This window comes from Panthera leo, chromosome B3, assembly GCF_018350215.1.
Source record: "Panthera leo isolate Ple1 chromosome B3, P.leo_Ple1_pat1.1, whole genome shotgun sequence".
Classification (NCBI taxonomy): Eukaryota; Metazoa; Chordata; class Mammalia; order Carnivora; family Felidae; genus Panthera; species Panthera leo.
Genome location: NC_056684.1, coordinates 136,447,882 through 136,473,671, shown reverse-complemented (window position 1 = coordinate 136,473,671; position 25,790 = coordinate 136,447,882). Strand labels below are relative to the sequence as shown.

General features: G+C 50.9%; 1 protein-coding gene across 3 annotated transcripts; it reads left to right on the top strand.

The window, feature by feature from the left end:
- The first annotated feature begins 5,394 nt into the window (after positions 1-5,394).
- On the top strand, positions 5,395-25,488 carry SERPINA6 (serpin family A member 6). Of its 3 annotated transcripts, none has more exons than XM_042940691.1 (5): positions 5,395-5,523; positions 12,001-12,629; positions 18,867-19,137; positions 23,464-23,608; positions 25,052-25,488. In XM_042940691.1, the coding sequence occupies exons 2-5, from the start codon at positions 12,020-12,022 to the stop codon at positions 25,235-25,237; spliced, it is 1,212 nt and encodes a 403-aa protein (XP_042796625.1). In that variant the 5' UTR covers positions 5,395-5,523; positions 12,001-12,019; the 3' UTR covers positions 25,238-25,488. The 3 variants fall into 3 exon arrangements, with proteins under 3 accessions (XP_042796625.1, XP_042796626.1, XP_042796624.1); XM_042940692.1 differs by lacking the exon at positions 5,395-5,523 and adding an exon at positions 6,223-6,405; XM_042940690.1 differs by lacking the exon at positions 5,395-5,523 and adding an exon at positions 6,223-6,512.
- Positions 25,489-25,790: the final 302 nt, after the last annotated feature.

The window sequence follows — 25,790 nt, the reverse complement described above, 5'->3', positions numbered from 1 at the left end:
TGCCTCCGCTGACCTCAGGGAAGGTGGGAGGTTAGGAAACCGAGCCTCAGAGAAGTCAGGCAACTTGTCCAAGGTCCCAGAACACGTCGGTGAGAGAGCGAGAGGCAGGCGGGGACTGTGCCCCAGGCCCCTGCAAGGGACCTGCAGAATTGGCCTGCCCCATCCTCTGCTCCTGGGACTGCGAACCAGGCCACACGAGGACCACCAGGGGGGCATTCACATCACCTCCCACACCCCACCAACCTCCTGGGCCCAGGAATCTGCCCTGCGGAATTCCTATGCTAGAGACTGGAGGGCCCACAGCCCCTGGTCTGCCTTGGGAGCGGGCAGGGAAGGAACGCACGAAGCCGGAGGCCCCTGACCTCTGCGGTGAGGACTCTGGCTAAGGCACCTGGGTTCCAATTCTGACTCGTCTACGCGCCTGTGTGACTTCAGCCCTCCAACCTCCCTCCGCCGGTCACCCCATCTGCCAAATGGGAATCTCCATCATCAGCAGCTTTCGTATGCCTGGGAATACATCGGGCACGGCTCTGTGCTCTCTCCACACATAACCTGAGGCATTCTTTACAACCACCTAACAGACTCCGGATACCAGGGTCTCCGTTCCTCGGCTGAGGTGCAGAGAGCTTACGGAAGGTGCCCAACATCGCAGGGCTAGGGGCCGGATTCGAACCCAGGTCCCCACTCTTGACCTGCTCCGCTAATCCTGCACGATAAGAATACCTACCCTGTGGATTCTTGTGAGGATCAGATAGATCAAAATACATAAAACACCAGAGCTGGCCCCCGGCGAGGGCTCGATAAATGCCCGCTGCAGTCCTCACTGGGCGCCAGCCCCCGCCCCCATGCTCGGTGCTTTCCGAGTGGCTGTGAAACCAGAACAGAGCAGGAATTGGCAGGTAGGAAGTATACAAAAAAAATAAAAGGCGGCCAGCCGATGCAGAACCTTACCAGTGAGTTAATGGCCCCCCTGGGCTGATTTCCTGCCTGTCCAGGAGCGGGAGGCCCAAGACAGGGTTAGAGTCCTGCTCAACTGCGGGAACTCAGTCCAGGAACTGCACAAAGGATGAGCACACAGGGGGAATAGGTAGCCCCAGCAATGCGGGCGAGTCAGCTCCCCTGGCCCACAACAGCCAGAAGGCAGGCCCTGGGACCAGCAAGGGCCATCTCAGGTTAGCCCGCAAAGTCCAAGATTTAGCCCCTGCCACCCCCATGCTGGCCATAAACACTGGCTGGCATCCTGCTTTGCCAGCACAGCTCATGATTCCTAGGGTAAACAGCCGGCCAGGGCTCGGCAAAGGCCAGCCAAGACTCCTGCCTGGCGATTCGGATTATCGCTGCAGGTCCCTGGCTTGACGTGTCCTGTCCCCACACCAGGCGAGGCCCGGGCCCTGTTTACCCAGAGATGGGATTCCAGACGGCGCTGTCTTCTCCACAGAGCTACAGAAGTCAGAAGGTTCTGAGCAACCCTGCCAGTCCCCATTTCTGTGGTTGGCGGAGTTGGGGCAGAGGAACCCACATCTGGGCTGGAGTGATTTCGTTAGGGGGAGGTAGTGGTCATTCTTAGTGGGCTTCAGGCCAGGAGCTCCTCCCAGGATTTCGGGTGAGCCCTAAAAGACCAGTAGATCATTCCCGAATGAGACCCAGATGCATCAGTGCTGAACTGGGCCTCCTGGTAAGCAGGGAACGGGTCTCACTCCCCAGGAGGCCACGAGCCAGGGTGCGGTGTGCACAGACCAAATGTTCAGGGAACACGTGGGTAATAAATCGACATCTGACTCAAAAGTGCTTAAGGGAAGTGTTTATTTTAGAAAATTAGTTTTCCACGTTAAGGGGCTAAGGTTAATGGTTAAAGACAAGGTCTTCCGGGGCGTCTGGGGGGCTCAGTCCGTTAAGCGTCAGACTCTTGATTTCAGTTCAGGTCATGATCTCACGGTTCATGGGTTCAAGCCCCCGCATCGGGCCCCGTGCCGAGAGCGTGGCACCTGCTTGGGATTCTGTCTCCTTCTCTCTCTGCCCCTACCCCGGCTCGCTCTCTGTCTCTTTCTCAAAATAAATAAAAATAAACTTAAAAAAAAAAAAAAAGACGAAGTCTTCTTGTCAGGCACTAACAGTAGCCAGTACTTAGTACGAAGTAGTACTTAGTGGCTAAAGAGATAGAATAACGGCTTTAGCTCTGGTTCTCTCGATGGAGACCTTACCACAGGCTCGACGCTCTGCTCAGTCCACGGTTGCAGTCTTCAGCCTGTGTGTGTATAAATGTGTACGTATTTCCAGAAACCTTTGAGACTCCATTTTACACATCATGACCCTTTCCTCTTAAATACCTTCATGTATATTTTCTGAGAACTGGGGATGTTATTTTTCAGTAAAGCACGCAGCTTCGAGAAAGTCGGTCCTGGTACAACACTGTCTTCTAACGTACCGTTCACGCCCCAGTTTTGTCAACTGCCTCCACGATGTCCTTCGTAGCACACATTTCCGCAGTTAAGGAGGATGCATTGAGGAAGCCATAAGGCATGATTTTCCGGTCTTTGAGGGGTCACCCCAAGCCCAGGGAGAAGCTTTCTTGCTGACGCCCTCCCAGAATCACCACCTCCTCATCTGAAATCACACCATTACAATGCCATGCTTCTTTGATCTCCTCTGAGAGGTAGTACATTCAGTCTTTTATGACGCTGACACTTTCAAATTAAATTAAATTTAAATTAAAGGAAATTAAATTCCTTCCTTCCTTCCTTATCTTGAGAGACAGAGAGAGAGCATGCGCAGAGGAGGGGAAGTCACAGAATCGGAAGCAGGCTCCAGGCTCTGAGCTGTCGGCACAGAGCCCGACGTGGGGCTCGAACTCACAAGCTGTGAGATCATGACCTAAGCCAAAGTCGGACGCTTAACTGACCGAGCCGCCCAGGCGCCCCTATTACCCATTATCTTTTAAGAAAACATGGAGCGTTTATAAAAATAGAGCACCTACGATTGCAAAAAAAATCCTAAGTTCCACACGTTCAGTATCACGTGCAGGCACACCTCGTTTCCTGGGGCTTCACTTTACTGTGCTTCACAGATAATTGTGTTTCTTCAAATGCAAAGTTTCTGGCAACTGTGCATTAAGCAAGTCTGTTGGCACCATTTTTCCAACAGAATCTGCTCATTTCATGTCTCGCTGTCACCTTTTGGTAATTCTCACAGTATTTCAAACTTTTTCATTACTATTATATTTGCTATGGTCATCTGTGGTCTGTGATTATGACCTGCAGAAAGCTTGGGTGACGTTTGGCATCTTTAGCAATAAAGTATTTTTTGATACTTTTATTTTTTTCATCATTTTTTTAGTGTTTATTTATCCGGGGGGTGGGAGCATGAGCAGGGAAGGGGTAGAGACAGAGAGGGACAGAGGATCCAAAACGGGCTCCGTGCTGAGAGCAGAGAGCCCGATGCAGGGCTCAAACTCACGAACCTGAGCCAAAGCTGGACGCTTAACCAACTGAGCCACCCAGGCGCCCCCTCAATAAAGTATTTTTTAATTAAGGTATATACATTTTTTTAGACATACAGTGTAACATAAACATAACTTTTATACGCACTGGGAAGCCAAAAAATTCATTTGACTCGCTTTATCATGATATGTACTTTAATGTGGTGGTCTGCAACCAAACCCACAATATTTATTAGGCATGCCTACAGATAATAGTTTTTGACCATGGTGAAATAAAAGCAAATAACAAAGGAGTGGTCTGAGATTCTAAATACGCTAAATGGCATATTACTAAGTTACCCCGGGGCTAAAAATGAAACCATTAAGGGAATTAAGAAACACATCAAAAAATGACAATGATAATAGTAAATATCAAAGCTTTGTTGGACATCCCTAAGTCAGAATTTAGATGAAAACTTTTAACTTTAAATACATTTATATGGAGACTGGAAATGTTAAAAAGTAAGAAAGCTGGCTAGGCATTTCATTCAAGAAATCAGAAAAAGAACAACAGGGGGAAAAAACCAAGGAATTTGAAGAGATGGTAAAAAGTGAAACAAAAGGCAGAAATCAATAAAAAATAGATTTCAAAAAAAAAAATGAAGAATTAACAAAACTAAAAGCCGGTCCTTTGAAAGATTAATTAACGAGACAGAGCTCCCTAAGAAGACTCATCAAGGGGAAAAAAAAAATAAGAAAGGAAATATGTAAATAAAATACAGAAACAAAAAAACCACTTGTATGACAGGCATTTTAAAATAATAAATTCCTAGGTATAAATTCCAAAATTGACTTAATAAATTAAAAAAAGTTTAAAAGACCAAAAGTATTAATAAAATTGAAGCACCCCCAAAACTCTAGAACCCGGCCTGGGTGCAACTTTTCCTCTTTACTCATGGAAACGGCTCTCCTCATTCCCGAAGGGAAGTAATAATGTTATCAACCAGCAGAGGGCACAGGAACCTGCTGGGCTTTCGCAAGGCCCCCTTCTGTGCGCTGTGATAAGGCCAAGGATGAGCAATCAACTCTGGAGTCCTTTGGGGAACTGATATAAACAGTGAGAAAAAAAGTGTCTCTCTCCTTCTGATATCAAAGAACCCAGTGATAACCAAATAACCTGCAGCCGCAGTGGCTACCGGTGCCCCACACTGTACAGGCTAAAGCAGGAAAGCTGGAAAAAGAGCCAAGAAAGAATTTTTTTTAAAAAGAGAGACCAAGAAATGATACCCAACCTGGAAGCCCTGGATCCAGCCAAGCCTGAAGCCCTCCCCACCCCCTCAGAACGCTCATTCATGAGACCCAATATATATTGGTTTTGGGGGTGGTTTGTTTTTTTGTTTTTTTTTTTTTTGTTTTTTTGCTTTAAAATGTTTGTTGTCTGTCACTTCCAATCAAAAGAGAATAAAAATGTGGGAAAGAGGGAAGGTGCTAGACTTTCGAGTTGAGTGGTCTTGGATCAGAATCCCAAGGGAAGCTCTCTCAGTCGCCTCATCTAAACAAAAGTGGTAAGAACTGTCCCCACTTCATAAAGTCATTGTGCAGAGCAAGTGAGATCATCTGCGGGAAGCACGCGGCTGCTCTCATTCCATGCCTCTCTCCCACCGGACGGAGGTCCCCTGGAAGCCAGAACCCTTGCAGGACTCATCCCCAGCCCAAGCTTGGCACCTGGTTCTCCACAGGTGTCGGGTGCCATTGTGCTAATTAAGGGCACCTGCGGCTTCCGCGCCAGCTGCCGCCAGGCAACCACAGGCACTGACGCAACCGCGGCCACATTTTGATATTAAAAATAAAATTCAGGGAATTGCCCGCAGAGGAAAGTTAACTTGCAGCGTTGCTGTGTTTGCTCAAATTTCCTGGAAAAGCCTCCCATTGGTTAATGTCGGGGGGGAGGGGACCACCAAATGGTGAAGGCCACTGGCCCCCCTCTAACCATTAACCAGCGGGAAAGCTGGCAAACAAGATTTAGCGGTGGCGCCCCGCCGGTTTACTGTACGCCTCCTGGGGCCCGGGACTAGGCCGGCGGTTGCAGCCTCAGCCCTTTGCAGACCGTGAGTAACACCGAACACCGTCCGTCCCTCCCGCTCCTGCCCCGCCGCCACCAGAACGAAGCCAGGACTGCATCTTCTGTGATTTTTTTTTAACGGGCACCGAGCATTAGGGCAGCCAGCAGTGATACGAGGCTATAGGAGCAGTGACGCTGGGAGGCTTTGGCGGAGTCTGTGGGTCACCCATGCGGATGTGATTTCCCCCGGCCTCCAGGCTCGCAGGGCTTGACGCCGAGCTGAGAGTCATTCCCATCGGTCCCTTGGCCGAGGCTCCTAAGCCCGGCCGAATAGCACAAGGCTGTGACAGCGGGGCTGGACGGGTGCGAGGCAGCGCCCCCTGCCGGGGGATGCGGGCAGGGACACCGGGCGTGCCGCAGGGTCGCACACGCCTGCCACCCCTGGTTCACCCGGGGCAGGGACCCTGCAGATGGAACAGGACTGTGCGCGACACCACGTGTGCGGAGGGTTAAATGCAGAGGGCCCCGAGACGGCACCTGGCCCACAGGGGCGTTTGTGAAAATAAAGAACGCGGTGGGTGTGTGTTTGGAGCATCACTGCAAACATGAGCGACGAGGGGGACAGACATGAAATGAAAGTCACCACGATTGTGGACACTGCATTGTGACGCGGCCGGGCACTTTTTGGAGAGCTATTTTACCCTCATCACTTAGCTTCCTGTAGAGAAGGGCAGAAGGGCTCGGCCCAGGCTCTGAGGCCAGGCTGCAGGGCTCAGAATGTCAGCTCTGAACAGGTTACTCTACCTCCCTGGGCCTCAATTCTCTCATCTGTAAAGTGGGCCCAGGACGACCCATTGAGTGAGGCCACATACGAAGGCACTAATAACAGCTGTGACTGGTATTCACGACAATCTCACAATCGCACAAGGTGGGTAGAGTTTCAATCCTTACCTTGGAGGATTAACCCAGGAGGGGATGAGGCCTGAAGTCCCAGAAACAACAGGAAGAGGAGGGAAGCAAGAACTCGTAACTGGGGTAAGCCAGCCCCGCTCCCGGCTGCGCCCCGCACCAGGTCCTTGCCCCGGAGGGCTCCAAGCGGGTGTGGAGGGGACGGGGCTAAGGCAGAGACTTGGCTGCAGTGTGATGGGGCCACAACAGGGAGGCATAGAGAGCAGGTCTCCTGGAGGAGGGCTGGGCTCTACGTGCCCAGGGGCAAAAGGAGGTGAGCCAGGCAAGGCAGGGGAAGGATAGGTCTGCAGAGTGGAGCCACACGGGGCAGGACTGGGGCAGGTCCGTCTTTGTCCCTAGCTCCCAGGCCAGAGCCCTGCTCCACAAACAGTGGAACTGTCCCCTGGCAGAGGGCTGAAGGTCTGGTACGTGCCGGAAGGATGGCCGCCGAGATACCCAGCAGTGCTGTGGCTCAGACTTCAAGGGACCAGATCTGAGGCTGAGGCAGGGCTGTCACCAGGCACAGAGTCATGACCACCCCCTTGGGCCACGTTATGGAGGACCAACCCCTCCTGGAAACAGCCGGGAGCCACTCAGCAGGAGAATGGCCAATGGCTTGAATTTTGAAAAGATGCCTCTGGCTGCAGAGGGGAGGGAGGGCTCCGCGGAACAGGGGCAAGGACACCAGGGAGGGGCGGCTGCTAATCCTGGAAGAGGTGACAGGCCCCAGACGTGGACTGTGCTCTGAGACTAGAACAAGGAAGCAAATACCAGAAAATCAGAAGGTCAAAGGGGGAAAGGCCAGTGGTGGGTATTATTACCAACTCTATAATTATACTGAGGAAACTGAGGCAGAGTTTAAACAGTCCACGCATGTCACCTGGTTCATAAACAGCAATGCTGGGCTCCTAATGCAGCGTGGCCTCCCACAAGACCAGGAAAATGAAAGCCAGGCAGCCGAGAAGGGAGGGGAGGGCAACAGGGCTGTTGTCAAAGCAGGAAAGGAAAGGAGCAGGGAGCACAGGGCAGGGAACTTCAGCAGGACTCGTCCCACCACACGGAGGGGGACACGCAGGAGTGTGGAGGGGCCTGGAAGAGGGGTGGGGGTGGGAGTTGCATCTGTCGCTCACGAGGTGCTGGTTTTGGAGCATGCCAGGGCCTCGGGGTGTTCCAGAACAGACCAGTGGTCCCCAAATCAGAGTGCACCACGTTCTCCTGGGGGTACTGTCTTCACTGTGGGCTCCCGGCCCCCTTCCAGAATGGTGGGTCCCCTAGGCGGGGCAGTGCAGGGGGTCCTGCTCCTTCTTCTTTACTGGGATACAGGTAGCTCCCTAAAGCACAGGGGAGCTGGGGACCAGCAGCCCTGCAGGTAGAACATTCACTTACTGGTTTTGACCTTGGCTGCATTTTTTTTTAATTGCTCTTACCAAACATCTTTGAAAAGGGTCTGTATGTCTTTTTCTCCTTAATTTTCTTTTTTTTTTTTCTTTTAGCATTTATTTATTATTTTTTGAGAGACAGAGAAACAGAGTGTGAACGGGGGAGGGGGAGAGGGAGAGAGGGAGACGCAGAATCCCCAGCAGGCTCCAGGCTCTGAACTGTCAGCACGGAGCCCGACGTGGGGCTCGAACTCACGAGCCGTGAGATCATGACCGGAGCCGAAGTCGGACGCTTAACCGACTGAGCCACCCAGGAGCCCCTTCCTTAAGTTTCTTATAGTGATAAAATATACAAAAGATTGATCTTTTAAATTATTTTCAAATGTCCAGTTCAGTGGCATTATGTACCTCCATACTGCTGTGCAGCCGTTTCCAGCATCCATATAACACTGTGAAATAAAAGAAAGAATATATATCGGTCCCTGCCCCCTGGTTGCTGACACCGAGCTCCTAAAATCCTTGTAATTTCCTAAGTGATAAGAGCATCGGGAGCAACTCACGTTCTAATATTTGGTCTCTGCCCCTGGTTCCCGATGCAGAGTTCCTAAATCCCTTGGAACTTCCTGGGCGGTAGCAGTGTCTGTTGTTCTAATGAGGTGACTTTTGCTAGGGGCCTGGATAGCTTCAGGATGGGGCTGGTCCAGGAAAGAGCAAGCCATGATCAGAAGCTTGGAATTTTCAGTCTCACCGCCCCTCCCCCCCCCCCTTTCTCTGGGAGACAGGAGCTCCTGTGCTTGGGACCCTTCTGGACCTCGCCCTATAAATCTCTTTGTCTGGCTGTTGATTCATACTCCTTATTCTGTCCTTTATTATAAACTGTAAGTAAGTGTTTCCCTGAGTTCTGTGAGCCCGGTCTAGCAAATTATCAAACCCGGTGAGATGGTCATGGGAACCTTGATTTACAGCCAGTCAGAAGTACAGGGTGACAAGCTGGGACTTGTGATTGGCATCTGAAGTCAGGGGTGGGCAGTCTTGTGGGAGCTGAGAGCCCTTAACCTGCAGGGGTGGATAGTGTCAGAATTAAGTTACACTGTAGGGCATCCAGCTGGTGGTGGAGAATTGCCCGGGGTGTGGAAAACCCTCATACTTGGCGTCAGAGGGAAGCGTGGCAGTCGGGCGAGAGGAAAGTAGAAACACAGGAGTGTTTTCTTTATACAACCACCTTTTATTTATCTTTTCATCCATTGATGGACATTTGGATTGTATGCATTTTTTGTTGTTGTTGTTACTGTGAATAATGCCGTTGTGAACATCGGAGTGTACAAATATCTGCTCAAATCTCTGCTTCCAATTTTTTTGTGTATATGCTCAGAAGAATCGCTAGGTCATATGGTAACTCTGTGTTTAGTTTTTTGAGGCACTGCTGTTGTCTTTTCCACCCGGCTACACCATTTACCATTCCCACCAGCAAGGTACAGGGTCTCCAAGTCCTCCATATCCAACACCTGTTTTCTGTTTGGCTGTTGCGGTTCGGTTTGATTTTTGAAATAGCCACGCTAATGGGTCTGAGTTGTATCTCATTGTGGTTTTGATTTGCATTTCCCCAATGACGTCAATGCGAGCATCTCTTCACGTGCCTGTTGGCCATCTGTACACCTTCTTTGAAGAGATGTGTGCTCAACATCTTGGCCCATTTTTTGAATTGGATTTATTTTTATTTTTTTGTACTTGAGTTTTTCTCTATTCTGGATGTTCGTCGTTTATCGGATATGGCATTTGCAAATATTCTCCCCCATTTTGTGGGTTGCCTTTCTACTCTATTGCGTGAACAAGAATTTTTAAAGAATCCAGTATGTCTAATGTTTCTTTTGTTGCTTGTACCTTTAGTGTCATGTCCAAGAAATCATCACTAAATCCCGTGTCACGGAGTATTTTCTCTATGTTTTCTTCTGAGTTTTATTTCTCCCTTACGTTGAGGAATGTAAAAATCAGGAAGTATGAGATCTCCAACTCTGTTCTTCTTTCTCAAGCCCATTTTTGGCTATTCAAGTTCCCTTGAGATTCTCTACGAATTCTCAATGGATTTTCCTATTTCTGCACATTGCATCATTGGGATTTTGATAAGGATTGCGTCTAATCAGTAGATGTCTTAGGGTAATGTTGACAACTTTAAGAATATTAAGTCCTCCAATCCATGAACACAGCATGTCTGTTCATTTATTTATCTCTTCTGTAGTTTCTTTCAGCCACGTTTTGCAGTTTTCAGTGCACAAGTCTTACACCTCCTTAGTTAACTCCTAAGTATTTTATTCTTTTTGATACTATTGTAAATGGAATTGTTTTGTTAATTTCCTTTCCAGCTTGTTCGTTGTTAGTATATGGAAACAGAACTGATTAGTGTGTGTGTGTGTGTGTGTGTGTGTGTGTGTGTGTGTGTTGATTTTGTAGCCTGTCGCTTTGCTGAATTTATGTATTGGTTCTAGCAGAGCTTTTGTAGAATCTTTAGTGTTTTCCACATGTTTCTGTGATGTTGATCAGGTTGCCTATGAGCAGAGATAATTTCACTTCTTCCTTTCCAATTTGGATGCCTTTTTCTTGCCTAATTTCTCTGGCTAGAGCTTCCAGGACTGCGTTAAGTAGAAAAGGCAAAAGCAGGCATCACGCGTCGTTCCGAATCTTAGATGAAAAGTTTTCAATCTTTCACCATGACATTAGCTGTGGGCCTTTCATATATGTTGTTGTTTTTTTTTTTAATTTTATTGAAGTGCTTCCTTTTAGTCCTAGTTTGCTAAATGCTTTTATCTTGAAAGGCTGTGTGGAATAATGCCAAAGTTGATGCTTTTTCTGCATCAACTGAGATGATCGTGGTCTTTTTTTTTCTTCGTCCTGTTAATGTGCTATAGCACACGGGTTGATTTTTACATGTGGAACCATCCTTGCATTCCAGAAATAAATCCCACTTGGTCATAGTGTGTAATCCTGTTAATGTACTGCTGAATTCTAGTTGCCAGGGTTTTGCTGATGATTTTTACGTCAATGCTCATAAGCAATATTTATCTGTAGTTTTCTTTCTTTCTAGGTTCTCTGTCTGGATTTGGCATGGTTACCATGGAAATGACGTTTAACCCCCTAAAGTTATAACACTCTCACTTGAATTTATGCCAGCTTAATTTCAACAGCATACAAAAACCTTGTTCCTATGCAGCTCCATACTGCCCATCCTTTCAGTTGCTTAAGTCACAAATCACATCTTCATTCGTTGTGTATCCAAAAACATAGACTAATAATTGCTTTTCGCGGATTTGTCTTTTAAATCATATCAAAAATTAAAAGTGGAGTTAGAAAGCAAAATTACAAGAGTACAAGTTTTTCTAATTGCTCATATATTTACCTTCGCGAGAGATTTTATTTCTTCCTATAGATGGTATTTATTTACCCTTTCATTTCAACCAGAAGGGCTCCCTTCAGCATTTCTTACAGGTGAGGTCTAGTGGCAATGAACTCCCCCAGCTTTTGTTCATCTGGGACTGTCTAGATTTCTCCCTCATTGTTAAGGGATGGTTTTACCCAGGCACCTGGGTGGCTCAGTCGGTTAAGCATTCAACTTCGGCTCAGGTCATGATGTCACCGTTCCCAAGTTCAAGCCCCGCATCGGGCTCTGCGCTGATAGCGTAGAGCCTGGAGCCTGTTTCCGATTCTCTCTGTCTCTGCCCCTGCCCCACTCATGCTCTGTCTATCTCTCAAAAATAAATAAACATTAAAAAATTTTTTTGAAAGGATTGTTTTGCCAGGTACAGGATTCTTAGTTGATAGTTTTCTTCTTTCAGTTCTTTGAACGTATCACTTGGTCAGATATTTAACCTTCCTGGGCCTCCCTTTCTGCCTACGTCAAATCATAATAATAATACCTACTTGATTTGTTTGTCAGTGAGGATTAAATGAGAAATATAGGCAAAACACATAGGTCAGCATTGGGCGCCTGGTAGGTACTTGATAAATCATAGCAGGTATAATCATACTTTCAGATGAGGAAGTTGAGGCCCAGAGTCCTGACTTGCCCCAGGTCACACAGCCAATGGGGAGGAAGGAACAGAGGCTTGAATGGGGCCTTCCATGGGGTCTTCTGCCCACCTTTTCGCCATGCCCCACCGCCTTGGAGGCCCCACATTGTCTAATGAGCGTTCCTGATTTGGCAGGGCTGGACCATCCTGGACAATGCTGCTTTCCCTGTGCACCTGTTTCCTCTGGCTATCCACCAGTGACCTCTGGACCGTCCAGGCTCAGGACCCCGACACCGATGTGAGCACAAGGAGCCCTCAACGGGACTTGGCTCCAAACAACGTTGACTTTGCCTTTACCCTATATAGGCATCTAGTGGCTTCAGCTCCTGGCGAGAATGTCTTCATCTCTCCCTTGAGCATCTCCATGGCCTTAGCTATGTTGTCCCTGGGCGCCCGTGGCTACACACGGGCCCAGCTTCTCCAGGGCCTGGGCTTCAACCTCACCAAGACATCCGAAGCTGAGATCCACCAGGGTTTTCAGCACCTTCACCATTTCCACAAGGAGTCAGACGCCACACTGGAGATGGCTATGGGTAACGCCTTGTTCCTTGACCGCAGCATGGAGCCCCTGGAGTCGTTCTCAGCAGACAGCAAGCACTACTATGGGTTGGAGGTCTTGGCTACGGATTTCGAGGACTGGGCTGGAGCCAGCAGACAAATCAATGAGTATATCGAAAATAAGACCCATGGGAAAATTGTGAACCTGTTATCGAAGCTGGATAGTTCAGCCACGCTCGTCCTGGTCAACTACATCTTCTTCAAAGGTACCCCCCCCCCCCACCGCCCCACCCATCCCATTGCCAAGAACAGTAAGAGCCATCAAAACCCAGGGTGCATTCTTGGGCAAAATCTTGGATTTTACAAAGCACATTTTCATCTGGGAATCTCTGTCTTCACCACAGTCCTCTTAGGAAAGTAGAATGATACCATCTTACAAATGTTCAAAATGACACCTAGAAGAATTGAGCCACTCACCCAAGCTCCGGTAGGTTCATTCAAGGCCCAAACATGTAATGGTGAACAGTCCGACCGCCCCGTGGTCTACGTATGTTGTCTGAGTGCTGGCCGGGAGTCGGGCACTGGGCCAGGGGCTGGAAGCCCAGCCAGACACAGCCCGTGCCCCCCAGAAACTCCCCCCAGATGGCCCCCAGGCTACACACACCCCCAGAATTCACAGCCAGCTCTGACCAAGTGCCATCTCAGCCAAACTCCAGCCCTTCCTCCCCAGTTTGGAGCAGGGTGTTCCAAAGTTCTTGTTCACAGAAGTCACCATGGGGACTTGTTAAAATTATAGATTCCAGAGCCCATGCTAGACGTACTGAAGCAAAACTGCTGGAAGAAAGTCCCAGAAGTTTGCATTTTTAACAAGGCCCCCTCCCCCAATCGTATTTATGATCAGATAATTTGGGGATACATTATTCTTTTTTTTAATTTTTTTTAATGTTTATTTATTTTTGAGAGAGAGAGAGAGGGAGAGAGACAGAGAGAGTGTGTGTGAGTGGGGGAAGGGCAGAGAGAGAGGGAGACACAGAACCTGAAGCAGGCTCCAGGCTCTGAGCCGTCAGCACAGAGCCCGACGCGGGGCTCGAACTCGTGAACTGCGAGATCATGACCTGAGCCGAAGTCGGACCCTTAACCGACTGAGCCGCCCAGGCGCCCCAAGGGATACCTTATCCTTGAGAATAAAATCTACAATCCTTAGTCTATGGCAGTGGTTCTTAACCCAGGGTAATCTCCACCTCCTCCTTCCACCCTCAGGGACGCTTGGCAGTGTCTGGAGACATTTTGGGTTGTCACAACTGCGGGTACAGTGGGGTGTGCTCCTGGCATCTAGTAAGTAGAGGCCAGAGAGGCCGCTAAGCCTCCTACAATGCACAGGACAGCCCCCACAATGATATCTGCCCCAGAGTGGCTATCATCCCAAGGCTGAGGACCCTGGCCTAGAGACATCTGCTTCTCTGTCCTCTCTAGCCTCGCATCTCAACGTTTTCCCTTTTCCAACTTCCCAACACACAGCACGCTCACACACACACACACACACACACACACAGCGTGCACGTGAGCGCACGCGCACACACCTGTACACACACACGTGTGCACACAGAGCAATTACACGCGCAGGCACACCTTAACACACACAGCACGCCCACGCCCACACACACATGCACACGTGCACAGTGTCCGACCACACCGAGTTCCTTCCGGTCCGGGAGCACGCCTGTCCTCATGGAAGCCTGAATTAGTTCCCTATGGCTGCTGTAACAAACCATCACAAACACGGTGGCGTAAAACAACGTGGATTTATTATCTTAACAATGCTGGAGGTCAGAAGTCCAAAATGGGTCACGCGGCGGTTAAAGTAAAAGTGTTGGCAGGGCTACGTGCCTTCCGGAGGCTCCAAGGAAGAATCGGTTCCTTGCCCTTCCCAGCTTCTAGAAGCCACCTGCGTTCCTTGGATGCTGGGCCCTTCGTTTGCTCTTAAAGCCTGTTAGTTAGCACATGACCATGACCTCTCCTCTGCCCCTGCCCCTCCTACCATCCTCTTCCACTCTTAAGCAAACCCTTGTGACGATACTGGGCCCGCCTGGATAATCCAGAATGATCTCCTCCTCTCTACATCGCCGGATTGGCAACCTTAATGTCCTCTTGCCATGTAACAGAACAGAGTCACGGGTTCCATGAATTAGGATGTGGGCATATTTGGGCGGCCATTCTGCCTGCCACAAAACCCATACTCTTTCTGTCCCCTGAGCCGCCCCCCAACCTGCCTGCGCCAAAAACTTCTTCCCACTCATCAAATCTTGGCTCAAAAGTTACCTCCTCCATGAAGCCTCCCCTGATTCCCTCAGGCAAATCCTTGCTTCTCGTGAGCACCCCCTACAGTCTTCCCACACCTCATTTTTAACAAACATCTTGTTAGACCTTATAAGCCTGTGCTCAGGTGGTTCGGTCTCAGTTAACCAGTCATATTTGAAGAAATGCAAGTGAAACGGGGGGAAAAGGTAATAACCACATTTAATATGTATCTCTCAACAACCTCAAAGCTCATCCAGATCATAGTCTCCAGAAAGAATCCTCACTTGCCCTTTTCTCTTCTCTCCAACTCCTACTCAGAGCCCCCCGTTAGCCAACCTTACCCCCCCCCCCAGCTCTATGCTACCTGGACAGACTTACCGTCATGTTAAGCCCCCCTCCTTCTGTCCTCCATCCTCCACACCAGCCTGGAGGCCCACCTGGCAGCGATGTCCCTCCCGGGAGGGTGTGAGGCTGACCCGGCCAAGGCAGCAATTTTTTCCCCTCCACTTTTACTGAGACATAATTAGTTTATAACATTGCCTGCGTTCAAGACCTACAGCGTGATGACTTGATATACGCACAAACTGCAAAATGACCCCCAAGATGAGGCGAGCTGACACCCACATCCCCTCACGTGGTAGGAGTTCTAGGTTTTTAGATTCTACATACCTGTGAGATCATACAGTATTTGTCTTCCTGTGTCCGACTCATTTCAGTTAGGATAATGCCTTCAAGATTCATCCATATGGTCACAAATGGCAGGTTTTCCTTCTTTTTTCTGTAGCTGAATAATATCCCTGTGTGTGTGTGTGTGTGTGTGTGTGTGCGCACGCGTTTTCTTTACCCATCCATCCATCCATCAGTGGACACCTAAGTTGCTTCCGCATCTCGGTTATTGTCAATAACGCTGTGACGGACATAGGAGTAGAGATAATGTCTTTATCTCTTTGAGATGGTGAGTGAATTTCCTTCTGATGTATTCCCAGGAGTGGGATTGTTGGATCATATGGAATTTCCGTTTTTAACTTTTTGAGGAACCTCCCTACCGTTTTCCACGTAAAATCGGCTGCACCGATCTGCGTTCCCACGCGCAGGGCACGAGGGCTCCTTCTTCTCCGCATCCTCACCAACCCTTGTTCTCTCTCGTCTTTTTGCCACTAGCCACACGCACAGGTGGGAGGTGATAGCTCATGTGGCTTTGATTGGATTTCCCTGGCGATGAGGGATGTCGGGCCCCTTTCCACGTACCTGTTGGCCATTCGTACGTCTTCTGTGGGAAAATACCTATTCAAGGCCTCCGCTCATTTTTTAGTTGAATTATTTGCTTTCTGCTATCAAAGTATATGAGCTCCTTATATATGGGGGATAGTAGCCCCTTATCCAATATGCAGTCTGCAAATGTTTTCTTCCATTCTGTAGGCCGCCTCTCGTTGTGTTGATTGTATCTTTGGCTGTGCAGAAGCTTTTTAGTTTGAGGTGTCCCTCTGGTTTATTTCTCCTTTTGTTGTTTGCGATTCTGGAGTCATGTCCAAAAAGTCAGCACCAAAATCAATGTCAGGGAGCTTCTTTTTCCCTATGTTTTCTAGCCTTATGGTTTCAGATTTTTTTTTTACGTTTATTTATGTATTTTGAGACGGAGGGGGCAGAGAGAGGAGAGAGAGAGAATCCCAAGCAGGCTCTGCACTGTCAGCACGGAGCCTGATGCGGGGCTCAGACTCACGAACTGCGCGATCATGAGCTGAGCCGAAGTCAAGAGTCGGATGCTTAACTGACTGAGCCACCCAGGTGCCCTATGGTTTCCGATCTTTAATTCACCTTGAGTTAACTTTTGCATGTGGTGTAGGATGTGGGTCCAGCTTCATTCTTTTGCATGAATACCCAGTTTTCCTAGCACCAGGTATTGAAGAGACTATCTTTTTCCATTGAGTTATCTCGGCTCCCTTGTCAAATATTAGTTGGCCCTTCAGGGTCTCTGGTGTTTCCATTCGTGTTCTTTACACTCAATCGCGGGAGGGTCAAGGACTCTGGGAATGTTTGCCCAGAAAGGTTTCCGAGTGCTCCCCCAAACTCCACAGGCCATCTCTCCCACAGACTGTGTGCTCCTGCCTGGTATCCTTGTCTCTTTGGAGGCCCCAGTGCCTTTGCACAGTGCTTGGCACATGGCAGGAGCTCAACAGTGGTTGCATAGAGATTCTGGCAGCACTTCCTTGGAAGCAGAGGGTAGTAAACCCAGGTACGGGGGAAGGGGTGCTCCGGGGCCCGCGAGGGGGCTTGTGGGACAGCCGTCATTTGATGACGTCATTTGGTGACATCATCTGGCAGTTTCTCAATGTTCTCACGACCACGGTGGGACTGAGCTGATGGAAAAGAGTAGTTCCTGGTGATAAAATCCGAACGGCTTTGGAAATAGAAATCTGAATGCGAGAGCCGACAGGGGCGTGTGCTGCTTTGTTGTATACAGATTTTCTGGAACACAGCCAAACTAAGTGGCAAGCTCCTGTTTAAGCTGGGGCTACCCTAATATGTTTCCAGAAGGCCGGCATAATAAGTAGCAATGAGCAGCGGCATAGCTATCCGTCACTAAACTTAGGGCAGGCAAAGTGTCCCTGGCATGTCCCTTACTTAGTGGACTCTCTCGACAGCTTTTTTTCTTTTTTTTGAGAACACTAAAAATATCGTTAGAAGGTTTTCTGCAGGAATCATCCTTGCTCTCCCCAGTTCGCCCCCAAAAATTCTTAAGTTTCCCAACCCCGAGTTCTCATGGCCCGAGAACTTTCAAGGAAAAAAAAATCCCCTAAAATAGAGGTCGGGCCCCATTCTGTATTTTGTTTTGTGCCCAAGGAAAAACCTAACCCTGAAAAAATTCACTTTTTTTTTTTTTTTTTTTTGCTGGAAGTCGGACAGGTAAGTGAACTAAGTGACCACTTAGTAAGTGAACCACTGCCTTCAGTCCAGGGGATCCCAGGCCTCCTCTGGAGGATGGTTTGAAAGCCCTCAAATGATCCCGCTTGCTGTGAGACAGCCAGGCTGCGACCGTCACATTCAGGCACCAGGGAGGGGGCGGGGCATAGGCTCCAGGCCCCACCTCCACCCGGCCCTTGCCCCACCTCCACCCACCTCTCCCTACTGCCTCCCTTAGGAGCCCTTCACGGAGACTGAGGCTGAACAGAACAAGAGTTCTGGCCTTGTGGTCCGCAGATCCTGCAGGCGGCGGGATGGAGAGAGGCCTGCCTGGACCTCTGCTCTGGCCGCCACCTCCAGGCAGCCTCAGTTGGGACACAGAGACCTCACAAGGGCACCGGGGCTTTCAGGCCGAAGGCATCCAAGACACCGGGGACCCCCAGGAGGCAGGGTCCCCAGTCATCTCCGGGCCTGGAGAGCACCGGAGGCCCTGGCGAGATCTGCCCACGTCTTTAAATATCCAGAGTTCTGTCACCTGGGAGAGGACTCACGGTCGCCTGGAATGAGCCCAGAAGGGTCGAAGGGGCTCAGCAGACAGGCCTCACGATCAGGCGGGCTTTGGCTCTCGAAGCAATTTTCTTCCCATTAAGAGCTGACCAGTGGTGGAGAGTCTGGTCCGTGAAGGTAGTGAGCTCCCCATCACGAGGCAGGCAGAGAGGCTACGGGATGCCATCGCGGAACACGGCGGAGGGCTTCGAGTCCGGCCGCTGGTGTGAGCCTGTGACCTCAAGGGCATCTTATCCTGACTTTGCCCGCAGGAAATGGGGTGTGGCCCTCGGGGGAGTGGGCACGGTCCACGGGGGACCAGGGGGCCTGCTGGGCTTCTGTGGCTGACGTCAAGGCGCGGGGACGGGACGGGCGGTCCCTTGCTCCAAACCTCCCCCACTCCTGACCTCGAATTCACAGCCCGAGTTCCATTCGACACGATTTCAGAGCCCTCCAATCTGGGATCCACTCCGGGCTCGGGTGGGAGGCAAAATCTGGTTTCCTGAATCCGACCCCCAAATCCAAGGCCCAGCATTCTCCTCTGTCTCCCTCCTCCTGTTTTTAGCAGCTCAGGAACAGAGTGAACCCTCAGTCCGTGCCAAGAGGTGGAGAATACAACAGGCCCAAAAGTGCCGGGGATTTCATACCTTACCGGGAACCTCCCGCCTCCCTGGTGGGGGCCGCGACCCGGCCTAGAGCTCTCGTGTCACCCACTCTCACGGGCCTGTCTCCTGCCCTCCCCCTCCCTCCTCTCCCAGGCATGTGGGCACACCCCTTCGACCCGGAAAGCACCAGGGAGGAGAACTTCTATGTGAACGAGAGCACCGTGGTGACCGTGCCCATGATGTTCCAGTCAAGCCCCACCAAGTACCTGAAAGACCGGGTGCTCCCCTGCCAGCTGGTACAGCTGGAATACACGGGCAACGGGACCGTCTTCTTCATCCTCCCAGACGAGGGGAAGATGGACACGGTCATCGCCGCGCTGAGCAGGGACACCATTCAGAGGTGGTCTGAGTCGCTGACCATCAGGTAAGCCCTTGCCCTCCCCCTGGACCCGCCCTCCGGGGCTCATCGCTTTCCCGTCCGCTGGGTCCCCAGCGGCCTGAGGTTCTCTGACCGAGAGGTCACACCTGTTCATCCACCTGTCGGTTGACACTGAGATACGCTGGGGCAGTCCACAGAGTGAGGTGCCCCGTCCCTGGGAGGCTAACAGCTACCTTCTGCGTGATCACGTTTCTGATTTGTTGGCTTAAACTGTGTTCACCAACTGCCCCCGGCCCCTCGCTTACCCGTTGTTATTATCTTGCTTCCCCTGAAATCAAGCACGGTTACCACTCCTGAGAGACCCCATAAAAAATACACCAAAATGACCGTTTCCTTCATCCCGGAGCCAACACATGGCTCAGTCGGTGAAGTGTCCGACTTCAGCTCAGGTCATGATCTCAGTTCGTGAGTTCGAGCCCCACATCGGGCTCTGTGCTGACAGCTTGGGGCCTGGAACCTGCTTCGGATTCCGTGTCTCCCTCTCTCTCTCTGCCCCTCCCCAGCTCTCTGGCTCTCTCTCTCTCTCTCTCAGTCTCTCTCAAAAATCAATAAATATTTAAAAAATTAAAAAAAAAAAAAAGGAAGTAAGGACCTAGGTAGGTAATAAAGGAGTAAGGGAAAAGGGGTGAGGGGTGTATATGCCCACGGGCCAGTGGGGAGGGGGGAGGGACAACCAGCCAACGCGTGCCCAACCCGAGGCCCACGCAAGGGGTGCACACTCAGGGAGGGTTGACTGAGCATGGGAGCTGGGAATGAATGATGCATGATGAATGAATGAATGAATGAATGGACGAACGAACTCATTTCCCCCCCCCCCAGGCACCTCTGAGTTAGACGGCAATCAAAATCATGGTCACCTTGGAGGAGGGGATAGATGTTCTTGAACGTGATCCTCACTCTCGTGAGATTGCAGTTGTGTCTGTGTGCAAGCAATCCGAGCAGCACCATCAGCGTGGGCCCTGGCGGGGCGTGGGGCAGTGCAGACCGTAAGGGCAAAGGGGACTCAGGGGAGGAAGGGGACACTGGGGTCTGGAGTAGTCAGGAAGGCTTCCAGAACAGATGCCATTTCTTTCCTTTCCTTTTCTTTCCTTTCCTTTTTTCTTACTTTCTTTCTTTCTTTCTTTCTTTCTTTCTTTCTCTTCCTTCCTTTCTCCTTTCTTTCTTCCTTTATTTCTTTCTTTCTTTCCTTCTTTCTTTCTCTTTCTTCCTTCCTTTCTCCTTTCTTTCTGTCTCCTTTCTTTCTCTTTCTTCCTTCCTTTCTCCTTTCTTTCTTTCTTTCTTTCTTTCTTTCCTTCTTCTTTCTTTCTCTTTCTTCCTTCCTTTCTCCTTTCTTTCTTTCTCATTTCTTTCTCTTTCTTCCTTCCTTTCTCCTTTCTTTCTTCCTTTCTTTCTTTCCTTCTTCTTTCTTTCTCTTTCTTCCTTCCTTTCTCCTTTCTTTCTCTTTCTTTCTTTCTTTCTTTCCTTTTTCTTTCTCTTTCTTCCTTCCTTTCTCCTTTCTTTCTCCTTTCTTTCTCTTTCTTCCTTCCTTTCTCCTTTCTTTCTTTCTCCTTTCTTTCTCTTCCTTCCTCCTTTCTTTCTCCTTTCTTTCTTTCTTTCTTTCTTTCTGTTGTTTCTTTCTTTCTCTTTCTTCCTTCTTGCCATTTCTTTCTTCCTTCCCTTCTCCTTCCTTCCTTTCTTTTCTTTCTCTCTTTCAATACACGTAACTTTTTAAAAAATTTTTTTAATGTTTATTTTTTTTGAGAGAGAGAGAGAGAGACAGACAGAATGTGAGCAGGGGAGGGGCAGAGAGCGGAACACAGAATTTGAAGCAGGCTCCAGGCTCTGAGCTGTCAGCACAGAGCCCGATGCCGGGCTCGAACTCACGAACCGAACCGTGAGATCATGACCTGAGCCGAAGTCACTCGCTTAACCAACTGAGCCACCCAGGCGCCCCTCTTTCAATACACACAAATGGAAGCAGCAGCTTAGACCATGTACTAGGCTAAGCAGAAAGGATAGAAGGTGGATAGGACAAAAGATGGACTTCAAAGACATGCATTCGAGAGCAGAAACACAGATTCTGCTGGAATTAATACTGTACAATGACGTCAGTTCTGTCCTCGCGGGACCAGAAAGGAGCTAAGTAAATGTTCGATGCTGAGGGAAGGGAGGATTGCTTGGCTGCCCCAGGGGACCACAGAAAGGGCTGCGGAGGGAATTGCTTTCCACTTGAACTGTGTGTTAAGCCCGAGGGCAAGTTCAGCCAGCGGAAGGGCCACCCAGAGCGTGCATGGGACAGGAAATGGCACAAACCCCGGCCAGGAGGCCGTGTCCCGGGGCACCCACAGGGCCAGGCAGCAACAGCAGCAAAAACTGAGACAAATTCTAGTTGAATGAAATTTGTAATCCAAGAGCTTCGCTGGCAGAAAATCCAGAAAGAAGTTCTGCTTTGTTAATACATGTGCGGGGTTTGGGTTTTATGGTTTCAAGTTATTTTTATTTCGAGTCGTAGCCTCAGAGAGCTGCTCAGGGCCGGGGCTTCTGGAGAGTTTAGTCCTATTCTGCGAGTGGAGACGTGGACGCCTGGGGTCTGACCTCACTCCAGCCGGGAAGAGCCGTGTGGTCAGCTCCGTGGTTCCCGGAGATGCCCTAGCGCTACGTGGGGCCCCAGAGTTGTCCTTAGTCCTGGACCCCTCGCACTTGACCTTTCCCATGGCCACGGGGGGGAGTGGGGTGGGTATGTGTGACCGTGAGCCTGTGTTTGGGCAACGTGAGGGATCCCTCGCTGCCTCCTCGCCCTTTCACTTGCCCCACCCCCACCCTTCCAAGGGAGCCCGGAATTCAGGAACGGCGTCCCCGGTGGTGGTTGTGCACCGCGGATCAAGCAAATTCTGGCTCCCTTTCTGTTGAAAATGAGAAGGATAATCTTTCTCTTTACACCAAAAATAAGCTCTTCACTAAAACACTTCAGCTTAAAAAACATTAATCAAAAACATATACTATTTTCTTCTAGATTTTTTTTTTTAAACAAACATCCAAGGCAGAATTTTGATTGGGCAGGAATTCTCTACTCCATCCACATGACACTCTGCTAGTCCTAGAAGTCAGACCCTAGGGGTCCTCACCTCCAGGCTTGTGTCACCCACTCTCCCACCTCACCCCTCCAATGATCACCTCCCCCCTCCCTGGAGCAGCACCCCTCAGGGTCCAGCTGTCTCCTACCTCCTAGGGAAGACTCATTGCCCCCACACACAGCTCGTGAGAGCCCTCTCTCCATCTCCCTTCCTTGTCCCTCCTTCCCTCTCCCTCCTCCCTCCCCTTCCTCCCTCCCCCTCCCTCTTTCCTCTGCCCTCCTCCCTCCCTTTCTCTCCCTCCCTCCCCCTTCTTCCTCTGCCCTCCTCCCTCCCTGTCTCTTTCTCTCCCTCCCTCCCTCCCCCTCCTCCCTCCCCCCTTCTCCCTCTGCCCTCCTCCCTCCCTGGCTCTTTCTCTCCCTCCCTCCCTGCCCCTCCTTCCTCCCTCCCCCCTTCCCCCTTCCTCTGCCCTCCTCCTCTCTCTCTCTCTCTCTCTCTCTCCCCCTCCTTCCCTCTCTCTCTTCCCATGAGGCAATGGGGCTTTGAGGCAACTAGTCCTGACCTCTTCACAATTCTGCTGCTTCCCAGTGGTGTGACTTTGGGGAAATTCTTCAGCTTCTCTTGAGTTCAGTTCTCTCCATCTGGAAACTGAAGATGTTGGCTCCAACTCCTTGAGGTTGCATGAGTGAGTGTGTGTGTGTGTGTGTGTGTGCGCGCACACACACACACACACACACACACACACACAGGCATTGGATGCGAATACAGAAGCTAGGAGACATCCACCAGGTTGATTCCCCTCTAGGAGAGAAGTGCCCTCATGGCCCTGCCCCTGCGCTGTCTTGCTCTTTAAATGAGGACAAGCAAGGACTTGGCTAAAGCTACACAGCATTAGTGGCAATGCTGGGGCCAGGACCGTGCTCCCAGGTGCTCCCCCCACCCCTCCCTTTCTGCAGGGGTGCCTGGGGGACCACAAGGACTCCTTCAGGGACCCTCTTCTTCAATGTCCAGCTGTACCACAAGTGGAATCCACTCAGAGAAAGAGCCTAGAAGAAAAGATCGAGCAATTCAGAGGCCCAGAGAGGAAGCTCATGCGTGTGATGGCGAAAGAGACAAAGCCTGCCTCTTGTTCTGTCCCTTCTCTTTTTCCCCAAAAGTGTGTCCGGCTGGGAGGCAGGGTCCGGAGGGGTCACAGAGGAAACGGAAGTCGCCTGGGAGGGGAAGTCTAACCCCATCTGCTTACCCCCTGCCCCCCGAGCAGCCAGGTGGACCTACACATCCCAAAGGTGTCCATCTCTGGAGACTACGACCTCAGGGCCATCCTGAGGGACATGGGCATTGCAGACCGGGTCAACGGGACGGATTTCTCCGGCATCACCCGAGAGGCCCAGCTGAAGGCGTCGAAGGTAAATGTCCCTAGAGCCGGTCTCCCTAGAGCCCCCCAAATTCACGGTACAAATATAATAAGCAACACGGAGCCCATTCACGAACGGGTCTCTGAGCCCCAGGTTGAGAGCCCCGGGTCTTGTCCACGCCCCTACTTTTATTTACAACAGGGCAAACGGAGGCTCCGCAGGGAAATGCGATGTCTCTAAGGTTACACGGAAGCTAGTGACAAGGGAGGGTCGCAGCCCAGGCGCGTGCCCCTTCCGCCGGGCCACACAGAGGGGGACAGGGTGGGAAACCAAGCCATCATGGCAGGACTGGGGGCGGCCGGTACCAAGAAGGGACCAAGGAAATGGGAAAATTCTGAGTGAAATCACATCGGCCCGTCTACCCGTTACACTCATGACCCTTCATCCGTCAGCTCTGTGTTCTGCTGGTCACTCCAGAACATAAGTATTGAACACCCACTCTGTGCCCCAAACTTCTAGACACTGGGTATGCCTGCGCTATTCTGACGGGGCCCTTCCCCCACGGGACCTCGCAGTCCTGTGGGTGACAAAACCAGACGGGGGACAGGACAGAGTTCCAGAGGCAGCAGCCCCTCCGTCCAGCACGCAGTATGTGCTGGATAAAACGCATACCTTGAAGGATTGAGTCAGCCAGCCCTGAGCCAATCTCTCGGGGGAGGAGCCTCTCTGTCTTGAGAAAGGTAGATGACCCCGCCCCCGCCCCCCCCCCCCCCCCACGGCCACAGAGCTCGTGGATAACGGCGTGACATTTGGCCCTGGGTCTCTTCCACTCGAAGCCTCATTTCCCAGGACAAACCCCAGGGCTTCCCTGGCCCCGCTTGGCTTCCTCCTAGCTACGTGTGCCCATTTACGGAGCTTCTCAGAGCCTCCGGTTCCTCGCTGTCCAGCCGCTGAGAGGCACCGTCCCCTCGGATGTTGTTTATTGGTCAGTTCTGACCCACCCAAGGCTCCTGACGCGAGCCACTCCAGCATTTTGCTGATTTCAGAAATTCTCCCTAATTCTGATCACAACGAGAGACCGTTCAACGGTCCCTTTTCCACCCTGGGCAGGCCCAAGCACTTTGCATAAACTGGACCCTAGTATGTGACTAGTGGGGTGGAGGAGGGAGGTCTCCCTTTGCCCAGGACCCCGGAAGGAGTGCCTGATGTGGACACCGAAGTCCAGTTAGTACCATGAGCCCCCTAAACTCCCCGCGGCCGGCTCCACCTGCCCACGCTCTAGGGAAGAAGCCTAGGTGCCACCTGGGTTCCGGAGGTGGACAGACGTTGGCCCTAATCCTGGGGCCGCCACCTAGGGAGCCAGCAAGCGACCCTCTCTGAGCCTCAGCTTTGCCACCACAAACCGAGGGTGGGAGGGCTCAAAGCGAGGTGTGGAAAGCCCCCAACACACAGCAGGTGCGCAACCCCCACCTTCCGCCCCCCCCTCCCCGACAGGTGGTCCATAAGGCTATGCTGCAGCTGAGTGAGAGCGGCCTGGAGGCGGCTGCCCCCTTCGGGCTCACGCCGAAGGCGGCGTACAAGCGCCTTGCCGTCCACATCAACCGGCCCTTCATTGTCATGATCTTCGACCACTTCACGTGGAGCAGCCTTTTCCTGGGCAAGGTTATGAATCCGACCTAACGGGGAGTCCCCCGGGGAGTCCCAGCACCGGCTGACTCTGCGCATCAGGGACCCCACAGACACGCTCTGGGCAGGGGGAGGGTCCCCCAGTCTTCTCCAGGCTCTTCTGTAGTGGGGCAGGTGACAAACTGGGATTGACCGTAATGAAACATTGTGCCGCTGTACTTCCCTGGCTTTGATCATTGTGCTCTGGTTATGCAACACATGGAAGCTGGGTGAAGGGCATCTGAAAACACTACTGTTTTTGTAAATTTGTGTAAGTTTGACATTATTTCTAAAAAAGAAGAAATCATGCAGGCCAAAACACAACAGAAAGACATCTTTAAAATACTAATATATACACACACACACACACACACACACACACACATATCATAACACCTCTAAAAAAGAAAGAGAGGGGTGCCTGGGTGGTTCAATCAGTTAAAGGTCCGACTCTCAATACCAGCTCAGGTCATGATCTCACGGTCGTGGGATCAAGCCCTGAATGCCCTGCTTGGGATTCTCTCTCTCCCTCTCCCTCTCTCTCTGCCGCTCCCCGGCTCACGATCTC

Coding starts and splice junctions, on each gene's coding strand:
- SERPINA6 (XM_042940691.1), top strand. CDS start 12,020: ATGCTGCTTTCCCTGTGCACCTGTTTCCTCTGGCTATCCACCAGTGAC. Junction 12,630..18,866: donor CAACTACATCTTCTTCAAAG/GTACCCCCCCCC, acceptor CTCCTCTCCCAG/GCATGTGGGCACACCCCTTC. Junction 23,609..25,051: donor CCCAGCTGAAGGCGTCGAAG/GTAAATGTCCCT, acceptor CCTCCCCGACAG/GTGGTCCATAAGGCTATGCT.